This window comes from Pristis pectinata, chromosome 24 (genome assembly GCF_009764475.1).
Source record: "Pristis pectinata isolate sPriPec2 chromosome 24, sPriPec2.1.pri, whole genome shotgun sequence".
Lineage (NCBI taxonomy): Eukaryota > Metazoa > Chordata > Chondrichthyes > Rhinopristiformes > Pristidae > Pristis > Pristis pectinata.
Window position 1 is genome coordinate 3,800,187 of NC_067428.1, and position 14,913 is coordinate 3,815,099.

At 48.1% G+C, this 14,913-nt stretch overlaps 1 protein-coding gene across 1 annotated transcript in view; it reads right to left on the bottom strand.

Moving 5' to 3' along the window:
• LOC127582698 (tripartite motif-containing protein 14-like) overlaps positions 1 to 14,893 on the bottom strand; it is a 24,797-nt gene extending 9,904 nt beyond the window's left edge. The window contains exons 1-3 of the mRNA XM_052038263.1: positions 14,414 to 14,893; positions 7,056 to 7,289; positions 81 to 103 (exon numbers count right to left, since the gene is read on the bottom strand). Coding sequence (XP_051894223.1) covers positions 81 to 103; positions 7,056 to 7,289; positions 14,414 to 14,893 — 737 coding nt within the window. The remainder of the gene's footprint in view (positions 1 to 80; positions 104 to 7,055; positions 7,290 to 14,413) is intronic.
• Positions 14,894 to 14,913: the final 20 nt, after the last annotated feature.

Below are 14,913 nucleotides of genomic sequence, written 5' to 3' on the forward strand. Positions count from 1 at the left end.
TATTAGCCCGGCTCTTATATCGTCTCCATTATATGCTGATACATTTAAATACAATTGGTGATAACGTTATTGCCACCTACCTGGTTATCATTGAACTGAATCCCTGTAAGATACAAGTCAGGATAAGTAAATTTGCAGTATATAGAGTTAGAAGTTGTACTTCTTGCAAACACATTAAGAATTCAAATAGGCACTGAGAATTTTTATTTGTGTTTTGGGCATTCAGTGTAAGAGTCAGGAAATCATGTTGCAGCTGTATAAAACTTTGGTTAGGCCACATTTGGAGTATTGTGTACAGTTCTGGTCACCCCATTACAGGAAGGATGTGGAGGCTTTGCAGAAGAGGTTCACCAGGATGTTGCCTGGATTAGAGAGTATTAGCTATAAGCAGAGGTTGGACAAACTTAGACTGTTTTCTCTGGAGCGTCAGACCTGATAGAGGTTTATAAAAAGAATGAAAGGCCTAGACAGAGTAGATAGAGTCTTTTTCCCTGGGTGGAAACATCAGATGGTAGAGGGCACAGTTTTAAGGTGAGAGGGGGAAAGTTTAAAGGAGATGTGCGGAGCAATTTTTTTTACACAGTGGTACATGCCTGGAATCCACTGCCAGGGGTGGTGATGGAAGCAGACTCTAGTGGCGTTTAAGAGGCATTTAGACAGGCACATGAACACGCAGGGAATGGAGGGAGATGGACCACGTGCAGGCAGGTGGGATTAGTTTAATTTGGCATCACAGTCGGCACAGACGTTGTGGGCAGAAAGGCCTGTTCCTGCGCTGTACTGTTCTATGTTTTATGTTAATTGGCGCAGAACGTAAGCTGCAACTTAGACTGAAAGAACCTCTGCCTGGTTCCCTGCCCACCACTCTCACCTGCCACCACAGTGCGGTTTGCTCTTTTAATATTTACCACATTTAAGTGCAAGTGACTTATGTTTTGTGACCTGTACCTGAATAATACTATGAGGGAGCTCAGTACTGCGCCCACCAACCTGACCTCTTACATAAGCAGCTCACGCTGACATCCCAAAGTTAAAGAAAATTATGAGTCAGCAAACCGATGAGTTCATTCTTAGAACAACAATTTTTTTCATTGCCTAAGATATCTTATGTAAAACTCTGGTATTTAGCCAACTCTGTTTAAGAATGTAACTGGGAGCTATGAAGATAACCAGAATATCTAAGGAAGAATTATACTGCTCACGGCAACAATTATCGATTAGGCCTAAATTTTAATGAGATGCATAACTCAGAGTAAACATTATGTAATTGAACGCAATTTACTGTTTCTCAATTCTTGTTTTGTTCTCTGTTCTCCTTGTTTTAGTGTGTTGTCCTGGTATACTGTAGGTCTTCTTGTATTTTTTATTTCTGTAGAATAAACTATCAATAAACCTGACCAAGTAACACGAGACTATACTATACACATTGGTCACTTACCGACCAAAGGTGACATGTGTCATAGAGACATACACCATGGGAATAGACCCTTTGGTCCATCACATCCACAATAACTATCAAGCACCTTCTAATCCAATTTTTTCTCTTGCATTCCCCATTAACTACATTCCCACCATCTTATTCTCCTCCATCAACCTAAAATAGGGACAATTTACAGTGACCAATCAACAGATCGTGTGGGAGGGAACCAGAGCTCCTGGGTCAAACCCATATGGTCATAGGGAGAACAAGCAAGCCACACAGACGACACCTGAGGTTGGGGTTAAACCTGGGTGCCTGAGGCTGTGAGGCAGAAGCCCTAACCACTGTGCCACCATCACTGGCAGAACACTGTCTCAAATATTTCCCTGGATGTAGTTTGCCAGTGGTTTGTTTGACCTGGGCACACAAGTGCTATGGCACATAGTGTAGCGGTTAGCGTAACACTATTACAGCGCCAGCGAGCCGGGTTCAATTCCCGCTGCTGTCTGTAAGGAGTTTGTACGTTCTCCCCGTGTCTGTGTGGGTTTCCTCCGGGTGCTCTGGTTTCCTCCCACATTCCAAAGACGTACGGGTTAGGAAGTTGTGGGCGTGCTATGTCGGCACCGGAAGCGTGGCGACACTTGCGGGCTGTCCCCAGAACACTCTACGCAAAAGATGCATTTCACTGTGTTTCGATGTACGTGTGACTAATAAAGATATCCTATCTTATCCTATCTAATGTGCAGCCTTCAGCCATAAGTAATTTGGTCTGCTATTGAACCTCTGTCACCATGAACACAGGAACAGGTTTAATGAACAGCCTGGCATATTCCAGGTTGCAGGAGTGCGTGCTAAAGGATGCACTAAAACTTGGTGTAGCCAACACAGAAGCTGGGCACCGAAAGGCTGGGTCCTGTGTAACAGTCACTCAAACACCTGAAGGGTGTATTGTTCAAAGACCATGTGAGTGGCATTGGTGTTTTGTACAACAATGTATAAACTTGACTATAAAGGAGGCCATGCACTGTTTTTCCTGTATGTATATTTTTTATGAATAAAGTTTATCTTTAAAATGAAAAGTTATTCTGTAACTATAGAAGAAGGTCATTTTCTTTCCAGCAGTCGGGTGCCTTGCACTGAGCCCCATATTGTAATGTGTCTTTCCTACAGACTGACCGGGTGCAACCATACTTCCAAGAAAGTTGTTTGGGCGTAGGAGAGATCAAAGGCATCATAAGGAAACCCAAAGAGGAAGGGGCAGAAGCAGCTGACTGAACCACGACCTCTTCAAAGCCCCATCAGAGGAAGGAGTGAGTCATAAAACCTCCCAGAGCAAGGAGGCAGTAACTACAGAGAAAAAGACCATTTCTTGGAACTTACGTGACAGGAATGTCATGCCATGGGTGTGATAACTGGATTCCTCCAACAAAGAGCTCTGCCAGCTTGCTGCCCATGGTAAGCATCAGCTCCAGACAGCATGGAATACTGTCAGTGGCTCTTATAATGGACACTTTCATGCTTCTATGCAATCCAGCCATCTTAATCCGTTTGCATTAAATTGTTAAATTAATGGTGTCACACATATTACAAACATAAAGGACGGTGCCGGCTCAGACAACGTGTTTTAAAAATAAAAGCACAGCTTTTACTTTTCTAATCATAGACAAGGCAGAGTGAGAGCAAAGGACAAATGATCAGTCAGGTGACAGCACTCTATTCAAGTTCTCTGTTAACAATTCCAGTCTTCCAGATTTCCGAGCTTATAAACTATTGGGAATGGCAAGTTATCCTAACTGGACTTAATTGGTATCTGTAGGTTTTGCTAATTACAAAGTTCAAACATCCTGCATTTATATGGCACTTTTCCCAGGCATTTCACAGGGGTGTTATGGCAAGAAAGTCAACAGCTGGTGATATGGGGAGATATTTCAGCCAATGACCACAAACTTGGCCAAAGGCTTCCAGGAGCACCTTGAGGAGAAATGAGAGGCAGGGAGGAGAGGTCTAGCGACAGAATTCTTCGGTCCTTGGCAGTTTAAGGCACCAGCACCAATAACGGAGTAACTGAAGTTAAGGAAGAGGCAGTGAAGGAGTGCAGATACCGCCGAGGACTAAAAGGCCAGTTGAAATTGGTGGTGGGGGGGGGGGGGGGGGGGTGGGGGGGGGGGGAGCATGAAGGGACTGGAAAAAAGTGTGAGAATTTTAAAAATGAGGTGTTGTTTAACCAAGAACTGATTAAAATCAGCGTGAATAGGGGTGATGGGACTCAGAGCAGGAAGAGAAACCATTGATCATTAATCCTGTCTTCCATTGGTCCATGGGTTAGCCAAAGGAACAACTGGATCTCAATAATCAGCATTTATAACAGTGACTGTTAACAATGCTGCGTAATCCCCGTAGTGGTGGATGGCACCTCCGGTTAGTCTGTAAAGGTGCCAGCTGTGGTTCGGTGGTGGTACCGTTGTCTCCGAGTCAGGAGACTGGGCTTATATTTCCCATGTGCAGAGATTCGACATGCCCTGGAGCACAAACAGCCAAGAGCTGGTGGGCCGAATGGCCTGTTCCTATGCACAGATTCTTCAGGATATTCTGGTGGCTAGAACAAAATTGAGAGACTTTACTTGGTCCAAAGTGGCTGTTGTAATTCTTTTGTAGAAACAGTGACTTCAATTCAATTGGCTGCAATGTACCTTAGAGAGCACTGTGGCTGTGAAAGGCACTAGAAATAGGTGCAAGGCTTTTCTTTGCCCCTTTTAATGACACATTGCAATGTGGGGCTCAGTGCAAGGCACCCAACTGCTGGAAACAAAATGAAGACAGTATGTACTGGGGATACTTAGCAGGTCAGGCAGCGCCTGCGGAGAGGGAAACAAGACAAAGGATTCAGGTCAATCACCTCTCATAAGTCATCCATTCATGCCTGATATTGTTGAGAAGAATGATCAGTCAGAAGTCAATGCCAAAGCCAGGATGTTCAGCTAATGGTGTCACACTCCCGTGTGCCCAGAAGGAAGCTAAGCCTCTTCCAAAGTGAAGCCTGCTCTCCAGCTTACGTTTTCCCGAGCACTGGTTCCTTGCAGGGATCACCGCATTGTCCAGAAACCTCTTTTATGCCTTCCTCCTAAATGTCTCCTGCACACTGGAGGTGAAGAATCCTCGGAGCGTCTCGAGCAGTTGAAAGATGTGGGCGGCTGAGGCAGCAGCTTAAAGTGTTGTTCTTGCTTGACTTCTCAAGCAAACGTCACCCATGTCAGCCAAGCATTAGTACAGAGGCTGTAAATAGTAGATTAAACTGGAAGCTCAGGATTGACTCACAGTACGTTTTTGTTACACGGTGATTGCTCACCAGAAACGAGACACAGCTCCTTCAGCCCTCTTTCAGGACTGAGGCAGTCAGAGTCACTAAGGAGGTCACATAGATAGAGTGCTGTCTGAGCTGAATTAAGCCTGTGCATCATTTGTGTTCTTTACTGAACACTCTGCTGGGTCTAAGGAGGACCACAAACTGGATTTATTGGGATGAACAGTTATCTCCAGGATTGTCCTGGTGTATCTGGAATTAAGAAGTGTTCCTGGACTCTCCTGCAAAACAAAAATCACTGGGACAATTTTCCTTCCTACTTAAGTCCGGCCAGAGTCCCAACCAATGACAGGGCTGCCTTAGGCCTGCAAACTCCCAGGCAAAAGTGCAGCCCTAGTGCAGGCATGTTGCGTAATACAACAGAAACATAGAAGACAGAACAGTACAGCACCGGACAGGCCATTCAGCCCACAACGTCGTGCCGATCCTGATGCCAATTTATACTAAATGTCCTCCTCCTGTGTATCATCCACGTCCCTCCATCCCCTTCATATTCATGTGTCGATCTAAAAGCCTCTTAAAGAACAGGGTGGCTGACTTTACCATCTGTAGTTTTGATTATCATTTATTTACTAACTGACATGCAAAGTGGTCAGTGGAGGCATCACTGAGCTAAAATGTAATTAACCTTCCAGAGTACAATCCACAGTTGTCACTGTACACCTTTGCTCACTGGATAGTTTATGACCCTCCCACCTCCGTCACCTGCTGTAGAGTCCACACTGACTTAAGTCATGGGCCCAGTGACAGGACCACTGTGAAGCTCCAATTGTTATACATGTCGGGGGCATTAAGAGATTGGTTGCTGACAACCCTGAGCCAGGGATCATAGAGCTGAGTTCAACCTCCACACCATTCCAGCATCGTTCATATCCCAGGGTATCTAAAGCGGCTGCCTGAGGGGAGGTTTGATAACCGTTCTAGGTGCAATATTAGCCTCATGCCTTCTTTCTGCTTCAGTCTACAGTCCTGTCCGTGATTTCTCGAGAGTCTTCCTCCCACTCTCCTTTCAATAAAGGTGACAAGATGATAAACTTAAAAAACAAAATGTGGGAGCTGCTTGGGAAGCACTGTGTTACTATGGACTAGTTATCGACAGCAGTGACCTATTGGTGGAACAGGATCTATCTAATTCATAAAGAGTATTGTATTATATACAGAGACAATAAGGGTCTCTGGATTCCTGGGAATTATGAACACTGATGAATTATGTTACCCCTGGTACTGTTGCCAATGGGTAGTTCAGGTGATGAAGTGGCTGGCTTTAAATAATAATGCACGAGAGAGTTCTTTACACAGTACACATCAAACCACAGTATTACGAGAGAAACAAAGGACCACAGATGCTGGAATCTAGATGAAAAACACGACGGTGCTGGAGGAACTCAGCAGGCCAGGCAGCATCCGTGGAGAAACGCAGGCGGTCAACGTTTCGGGTCAGGACCCTTCTTCAGGACTGAAGATAGGAAAAGGGGAAGCCCAATATATAGGAGGGGATGGGTCAAAGGTAAGGAGGAAAAAAGGAGGGGTAGAAAAAAAGATCCACCAGAGCAGATTCACCGGTCGATCTGCTCTCCCCTCCTCCCCCGCACCTGCCCAGCACTATCTCTTACCTGCGTCTACCTATCGCCACCCTGTGCCCACCCCACATCTCCTCTTTTGTCCACCTATCACTGCTCTGCTTTTCCCTCCTATATATTGGGCTTCCCCTTTTCCTATCTTCAGTCCTGAAGAAGGGTCCCAACCCGAAACGTTGACCGCCTGCTTTTCTCCAGGGATGCTGCCTGGCCTGCTGAGTTCCTCCAGCATCGTTGAGGTTTTCATCAAACCACAGTATTACTGTTAGGAGAGTGGAAGGAGAACACATAAATTCTAAGAACCTTCAAAGTCAGTTCAGTGACATTTGATGTTGTAGTGCAGGTCTTTTTGCAACACCGCTCTGTTTGCTTAGCCTGAGCCTTCCAAGGCAACGTCAACAAGAACAGCACTGCTAGGGATATGACAATGACTTGTACACATGAAAATAACAACTTGAGTAGATAAAGCTGTGTAAAAATATTACCTGAATCTATCAGCTGTAAATTACACATTACCCATGTAATCTTATATTACCTGTACAAATATTATTATACATTTACTTTACATTATCTAAATAAATACCATATTAGTTATATGAAAAGCACATTAGACAGCATTTTACTTGTATAAACTGCGGGTAACCTGAATTATCAGCGCATTATGAGAAAATGAGCAAGTTCTCATGGAACATATTACCTGTATAAATGAAAGCTTTTCACTCTTCTGTGAAAGGTCATTAAAATTGACCAGGCACATCTCAAAGAATTTAATTTCATTTTCCAGCTTGTGGATCTGAATGTCAATTGCTGCTATCACACGGCTCTGTTCCTTATCCAGACACAGGAAAACATCCCGTTCTTCATTTTCAATGTGCTTCCTCAATTCATCGTACTTCTCCTTGACTTCCCTCTTAGTTTCTGCTATCAGATTCTTAAAAGATGAATTAGTTCTGGTTATTAATTCGTAGATTATTGCACTGTAGATAAATATCAAATTAGATTCTTAGTAATTAATTGAAAATTAAAATCACTGTACATGATGCACAATTTAAAGAATGAAGTCCTTTTGATGGCTTGATCCGAAATTTGAATCATATTTAGAATGGTCATAGAATCATAGAGTAATACAGCACGGTAACAGGCCCTTCGGGCCAACTAGTCCATGCCGACCACAGCATCCTCCCTGCTAATCCCAGTTGCCCACGTTCAGCCTGTAACCCTCCCAGCCCCTCCTTTCCATGTACCTACCCAAATGCCTCATAAATGTTGCAATTGTACCGGACCACTTTCTCTGGCAGCTCGTTCCAGGTACTCACTACCCTCTTTGTAGTTACGTCTCGGGTCTCTTTTAAATCTTTCCCCTCTCATCTTGTATCTGTGCCCTCTAGTTTTGGACTCCCCAACCCTGAGGAAAAGACTATGACTGTCCACCTTATCCATACCCCTCACGATTTTATAAACTTCGATGAGGTCACTCCTCATTATCCTACGCTCCAAGGAATAAAGATCCAGCATGGCCAACCTCGCCCTATAACTCTGGCCCTCTAGTCCAGGCAGCATCCTCGTAGATCTCTTCTGCACCTTCTCCAGCTTTACAATGTCTTTCCTATAACAGGGTGTCCAAAACTGTACACAATTGGAGTGCAGCCTCACCAATGACTTCTATATAAATGCAACATGATGTCCCTACTCCTAAACCGGATGCCCTGACTGATAAAGGCCAGCATGCTAAACACCTTCTTCATCACTCTGTCTACCTGCATGGCCACTTTCAGCGAACTGTGCACTTGTACTCCCAGCTCCCTCTGTTCCACAACACTCGTCAGTGCCCTGCCATTCACTGTACGAGTCCTATCCTGGTTTGACTGTCCCAAATGCATCACCTCACACTTATCTAAGTTGAAATCCATTTGCCGTTCTTCAGCCCATCTCCTGATCAAGATCTCTTTGCAATTCATTGTAACCTGCTTTTCACTGTCAACAAGACGCCCGAATTTAGTATCATCAGCAAACTTGCATATTGTACCATATCCATTCATACCCAAATCATTGACATAAATAATGAACAACACAGGTCCCAACACTGACCCCTGGGGCACCCCCTATTTACAGGCCTCCAATCGGAGAATCGACCTGCAAAGGCCACCTATCATCAAGCCAATTCTGAATCCACCTCGCGAGCTCCCCCTGAATCCCATGCGACCTAACTGTTCAGATTAGCCTGCTATGCGGGACTTTGTCAAAGGCTTTACTAAAATCCATATAGACAACATCCCCTGTCCTAACTTCATCTATCCCCTTAGTTACCTCTTCGAAAAACTCCAGAAGATTCGTCAGACATGACCTCCCACGCACAGAACCACGCTGACTATTCCTGATCGGGCCTTGCCTATCCAAGTCATGGTAGATCTTGTCCCTGAGAATTCCCTCCAATAACTTCCCTACAACTGAAGTCAGGCTCACCGGCCTCTAGTTCCTGGGCCTGTCCCTGCTACCCTTCTTGAACAAAGGAACAACATTAGGCACCCTCCAGTCTTCTGGAACTTCGCCAGTGGCTAACGACGAAGTAAATATCTCTACAAGGGGCTCTGCGATTTCTTCCCTGGCCTCCCTCAAGGTCCGCAGGGTGCACTTGGTCAGGCCCTGGGGATTTGCCCACCTTAGTGCACTTCAAGGCTGCAAATACCTCCTTCCTCGTAATATGCATACTATCCAAAACTTCACTACTTATTACCCTCATTTCTTTGGCATTCATGATATTCTCCTCAGTAAACACCAAGGAGGAATAGACATTAAAAATCTTAGCTGTCTCCTGCGGCTCTACATATAGGCAGCCCTGATGGTTTTTAAGAGGACCTAGTCTCTCCCTAGTCAACCTTTTACTATTAATGTAACTGAACAACCTCTTGGGATTATCTTTAACCCTGCCTGCCAAATCCATCTCATACCCTCTTTTTGCCCTCCTGATTTTCCTCAAGCCTGGACTTAAACTTTTTATATTCATCCAGGGATTCATTCGTACCCAGCTGCCTAAACACAATGTATGCTTCCTTCTTCTTCCTGACCAGAGCCTCGATATCTCTCATTAGCCAGGGTTCCCTGAACTTGGTCTGTCTACCCTTCACCTTAACAGGAACATGCTGCCCCTGGACTCTCGATATGACCCTTTTAAAAACCTCCCACTTGCAAACTGTTCCTTTGCCTTTAAATAGAGTCGCCCAGTCAACCCCAGCTGGATCCTGCCTAATGTCCTGAAAGTTGGCCCTGCCAGTTCAGGAGTTTAACCTGTGGACCTGTTCTATCTTTTTCTATAACTATTTTAAAACTAATAGAATTGTGGTCACTGGATCCAAAGTGATCCCCAACTGCCACTTCAGTTACTTGGCTCGCCTCGTTCCCTACGAGGAGGTCCAGTATTGCTCCTTCCCGAGTAGGTTCCTCTCCATATTGCGCAAGGAAACTATCTTGGACGCACCGCACAAATTCCGCCCCATCCAGGCCCTTTGCGCTCTGGGTGGCCCAGTCGATACCAGGAAAATTGGAATCTCCCACTAGCGCTACCCGACTATTCTCACAACTATGTGCAATTTCTCGACACATCTGCTCCTCAAGTTCCTGCTGACTACTGGGCCGGGGGTGGTGGTGGGGGTCTATAAAATAGCCGTACCAAGGTGACCATCCCCTTCTTATTTCTAAGTTCTACCCAAATGGCCTCGTTAGATGATCCCTCAAGAATATCCTCTCTAAGCACTGCAGCTTTGTCCTCCATTATCAAAATGCCAACACCCCCTCCACTCTTCCCTGTTCCTCAGTCATACCTAAAGCATCAGTGTCCCTGAACATTGAGCTGCCAGTCCTGCTCTTCTTTCAGCCACGTTTCTGTTATGGCCACAATATCTCAGTCTCTAGAGGCAATCCACGCCCTCAGTTCGTCCGCCTTACCTGTTAAGCTACGTGCATTGAAACAGATGCAATTTAAAGCAGTGGTCCAGTCTGCCCTTTTACTGTAAGTATGGTTATCCTGGTTATCCTTGGTTGCTGCATGCACCAATCTTCTCACTGACCACTCTCTCGAGTCCCACCCCCCCTGCCAATCTAGTTTAAACCCTCCCTGGTGGCAAAAGCAAATTTCCCTGAGAGGATATTGGTTCCCCTTCGGTTCAAGTGCAACCCGTCCCTCTCGTGCAGGTCACCTCTACCCTAGAAGAGATCCCAATGATCCAACAACCCGAATCCCTGCCTCCTGCATCAGCTCTTCAGCCATGTATTCATCTGGCCTATCTTTCTATTCCCGGACCCACTAGCACGCGGCACCAGGAGTAATCCGGAGATCACTACCCTTGAGGTCTTGCATTTTAATTTCATAGGGTCAAGATTTGAGCTAATGTACTGGTGATCAAAGAGAAACTTTTGTCTGAAGCTTGAGCTGAGTTGATGACAATTATGTTCGGAGCTGTTTCTGATGCTGGAAGTATTCCCAGGGTGGATCAGAGAGAACTTCATAAAGGAAAAAATGAACACGGAGATGAGGAAAGACAGAAGGAGATATGACCGTGGTTTATCAAAGGGGTGAGCTGTAAAATGAGATGGAGGGGTTAAGCTATGTATAATTTAGTTTAATTTAAGTTTATATTAACTTATGTTTGTCCCTCGCCCTGTAATGTGCTATGCTGCTGCTGTAAAAAGCTAATTTTTCATGGCATTTATACCCTGTGTATGTATGCCTGTGACAATAATAAACTTCAAGTTGAACTTAACGGAAGGAATTTCACTGTGTGTGACCTAGGTAAAGCGTTGGGCAAGGAGCTTCTGGAACTGAAGTTTCACCACACTTTAAGAGAAAAGAGACAGCTCTACAGGTACCTGAAGGCCAAGGTCCAACTGAAAACCCATGATCTGAAGAACATCATCACAGCATCACAGCTTGGTACGGCAACTGCTCTGCCCAACACCACAAGAAATTGCAGAGAGTTGTGAACGCAGCCCAGTGCATCACACATACTAGCTCCCCCCATCTACACTTCCCTCTGCCTCGGGCAAGCAGTTGACATAATCAAGGACCCCTCCCACCCCAGTCATTCCCTCTTCTCCCCTCTCCTGTCGGACAGAAGATACAATACAAAAGCCTGAGAGCATGTACCACCAGGCTTAAGGACAGCTTCTAACTCGCTGTTATCAGACTCTTGAATGGATCTCTCATAAGCTAAAGATGGGCTCTTGATCTCCCAATCTACCTCATCGTGGCCCTTGCACTTTATTTGTCTACCTGCACTTTCTCTGTAGCAAAAACACATATTCTGCATCCTCTTTGGGTTTTAACTACCTCAATGTACTTAAGTATGGAATGATCTGTCTGAATGGCATGCAACTGAAGTTTTTCATTGTATCTCCGTATGTGACAATAATAAACAATACTCCGAAACAGATTGGTGTGTGGAAAGAGCACAGAAAATCCAGCAAATCGCTAACAGCCATGTTAGGCGTGGGTTCTTCAGCACTGGTGAGGCACTATGGCACCCACTGAGAACCAAGAACGGAGGTGATCTTTTCAAGGATGAAGAGGCAGCCAAGCCCCTTTTGAAGAGCTCTTCAAGGACCTCCTCAACTGGTACTGTCTTTGACGGGAGTGCCCTTAACTCTACTCCACAGAATATAAGTGGCTGTCCTGCATGATGCCACCCTCTGACCCACAGAAGTTGAAGACGGCCACATACCAACTGAAAGACAACAGGGGCCTTGGTGTCCCTGCTGATGTTCTAAAACCCGGCAGTGAGGAACCTCAGTCACAAATTCACGTCGGAGAAGAGGACACCATGCCAGGGGACTCAGAAACACAGCCACTGTCACCCACACGGCCAATGTTTGTATCATCTTTTAACATCTTTATCATGTCACCTACGTTTGGATCGAAATGAATAATACTGTATACATTATATAAAGCAAGGAACTGAGCACTGAGTCCAGGAGGACCACTGGTGACAGACCCCAATCAGAGAAACACCCCCTCAACGTTCAATATTCCCTGGTCCCTCTCCTTGCCACCCCACCAGCCTCCACATCCAGTACATCATCCTGCTCCAACGGGATCCCACCACCGGTCACATTTTCCCCTCCCCACCCCTTTTCTGCTTTCTGCAGGGACCATTCCTCCATGGCTTCACCCACCCTTCCCCGTCCCCTGGCACACTCCCCTGCAACCAGAGAAGGTTGCCACACTTGTCCCGATACCTCCAGGGACCTAAACAGCCCCTCCGAGTCAGATGGACCTTCTCCAAACCTCACTACTACATCGATGAGACCGAGGTGGAGACTAGCGTATGGTCATGCTGAGCCCCCTGCTCTCTCTCCGCAATGGCAATCCTAACCTCCTGGTTGCAAGCCATTTCAACTCCCCTTCCCATTTTCCACACCATCTTGTCTGTCCTCGGCATCCTCCACGGCCAAATACAAATTAGAGGAACAACACCTCATATTCTGCCTGGGTTGCCTACAACCCAATGGTATGAGCATCGAATGTTCCAATTTCAGGGAACCCACACTCCCCACGTTCCTTTTTCTCTCCTTCTGATCACAGTTCTCCCAATGCCCAATTTTGTTCCTCTACCCCACCTAGTTCTACGTGCCCGTCACCATACCAATATACCTAACCCCTCCTCCAAGTGGTTTCCATCTGCTATCATCCTTCCCTTGTCTGGTTTCACTTCCCACCTTCCTTCCAGCATCTACAGCCTCTTGTATCTCCACTTATCACCTTCCAGCCTCTGTCTCTACCTCCACCTGGCTCCATCATCCTGCACCCCAACTGGATCCACCTGTCACCTTGCCAGCTCCAGCCGGAGCCCTCCCGCTCACCTATACTGGCTGTCTCCCCTTTTACACTCTCAGGGTCTCAACCCAAAATGTTGACCATCCCTTTCCCTCCACAGATGTTGCCTGACCAACTGAGTTCCTCCAGCAGTTTGTTTTTGCTCCAGAACCCAGCATCTGCAGTCTCTCTTGCGTCTCCAATATTGGATCCAATTTGCCTCTCCCTCAAATCCCAGGGCTTCCGCTTCATTGGCCAGCCGGCCCTGTGGGACCTCATCAATCGCCCTGGCTACCGTCCACATGGACCACACCGGGCAACACTCTCCTCCTGACTCCCTCAAAAGTTGCCCAGATACCATCTCCCCTGAAAACCTGTCCCTGACCACCCAGGGTCTACCCTCAGGACACCTCACCCTGCCCCTGACCCACACAAAGCCTCAGCCTGAACCACAGGAAACCTCTCCCTGCCCCTGACCCATAGGAAACCTCTCTCTGTCCCTGACCCACCCCCTCCCCCCTCCCCAACCAGTGACCGCCGGTGCCCGCAGGGTCCCAGGCACCCACCTGGGTGTTCACCTTCTGGGTGTGGAGCTCACTGAGGGCAGCCTGCACGGACGTGGTGGTTCCGCTCGATGGTCTTCAGGTGACGGTACAGCTGACCCTGGGAGGGAGAAGGGAGCGGGTTAGCCCGGGGAGATGGGGGGGGAGATGGATGGGGCGGGAGATGGGTGGGGGGAGGGGACATGGTTTGGGGGGAGGTGGGGGAAATGGGTGGAGGGGAGATGGGGGTGAGTTGGGGTAGATGGGTGGGGGAGATGGGGGGTAGATGGGCGGGGGGAGATGGGGGGTGGAGATGGGGGCTAGATAGGCAGGGGGAGGTGGGGGAGATGGTTTGGGGGAAGGTGGGGGGAGATGGGTGAGGGGGAGATGGTTTGGGGGTTGGTGGGGGGAGATAGGTGGGGGGGAGATGGGTGGGGGGAGATGGGGGCTAGATAGGCAGGGGGAGGTGGGGGGAGATGGTTTGGGGGTTGGTGGGGGGGAGATGGGTGGGGGAGAGAGGGGCTAGATAGGCAGGGGGAGGTGGGGGAGATGGTTTGGGGGTTGGTGGGGGAGATAGGTGGGGGGAGATGGGGGTAGATGGGTGGGGGAAGGTGGAGGAGATGGGGGGGGAGATGGGGGTAGATGGGTGGGGGGGAGATGGGGGGGGGGGGTCGGGGAGCGCGATCGGCGGCGGGGGCGCGCACCTACCCTCAGCTCCCGCTCGCCCTCGCTGATGGTGCCGCAGCGGTGGCCCCGGTGGCGGCCGATCAGCGTGCAGAGGGTGCAGACACACACCCGGTCGTCCTTGCAGTAGACGTCGAGCACCCTCTCGTGTTCGGCGCACCTCCAGGCGGACAGGTCGGCGGCCGTGTCCACCAGCGGGTGGCTGCGGAAGACGCCGCTGCCCGTGTGCAGCTTGAGGTGCAGCGGGCACATGACGCCTCGCACTGAGGCAGGTTTTGACGGCGGGCTGCTGTGCGCGGCTGCAGTAGCTGCAGGGCACGGCGCCGGCTCCCGCGGCTCCCGCGGGCCGGCACTCGGGGCAGTGCTCGGCCGCCGCCTCCGCCAGACAACGAGCGGCAGAAGCGGTGCTCGCAGCCCAGCACCACCGGGTCCGGTGTACAGCTGCAGGCAGATGGGGCAGGTCGGCTCGTCGGCCGGCCGCGGCTGCGATGCGGCAGTTGCCATGGCTGAGGCGGCATTGGAGG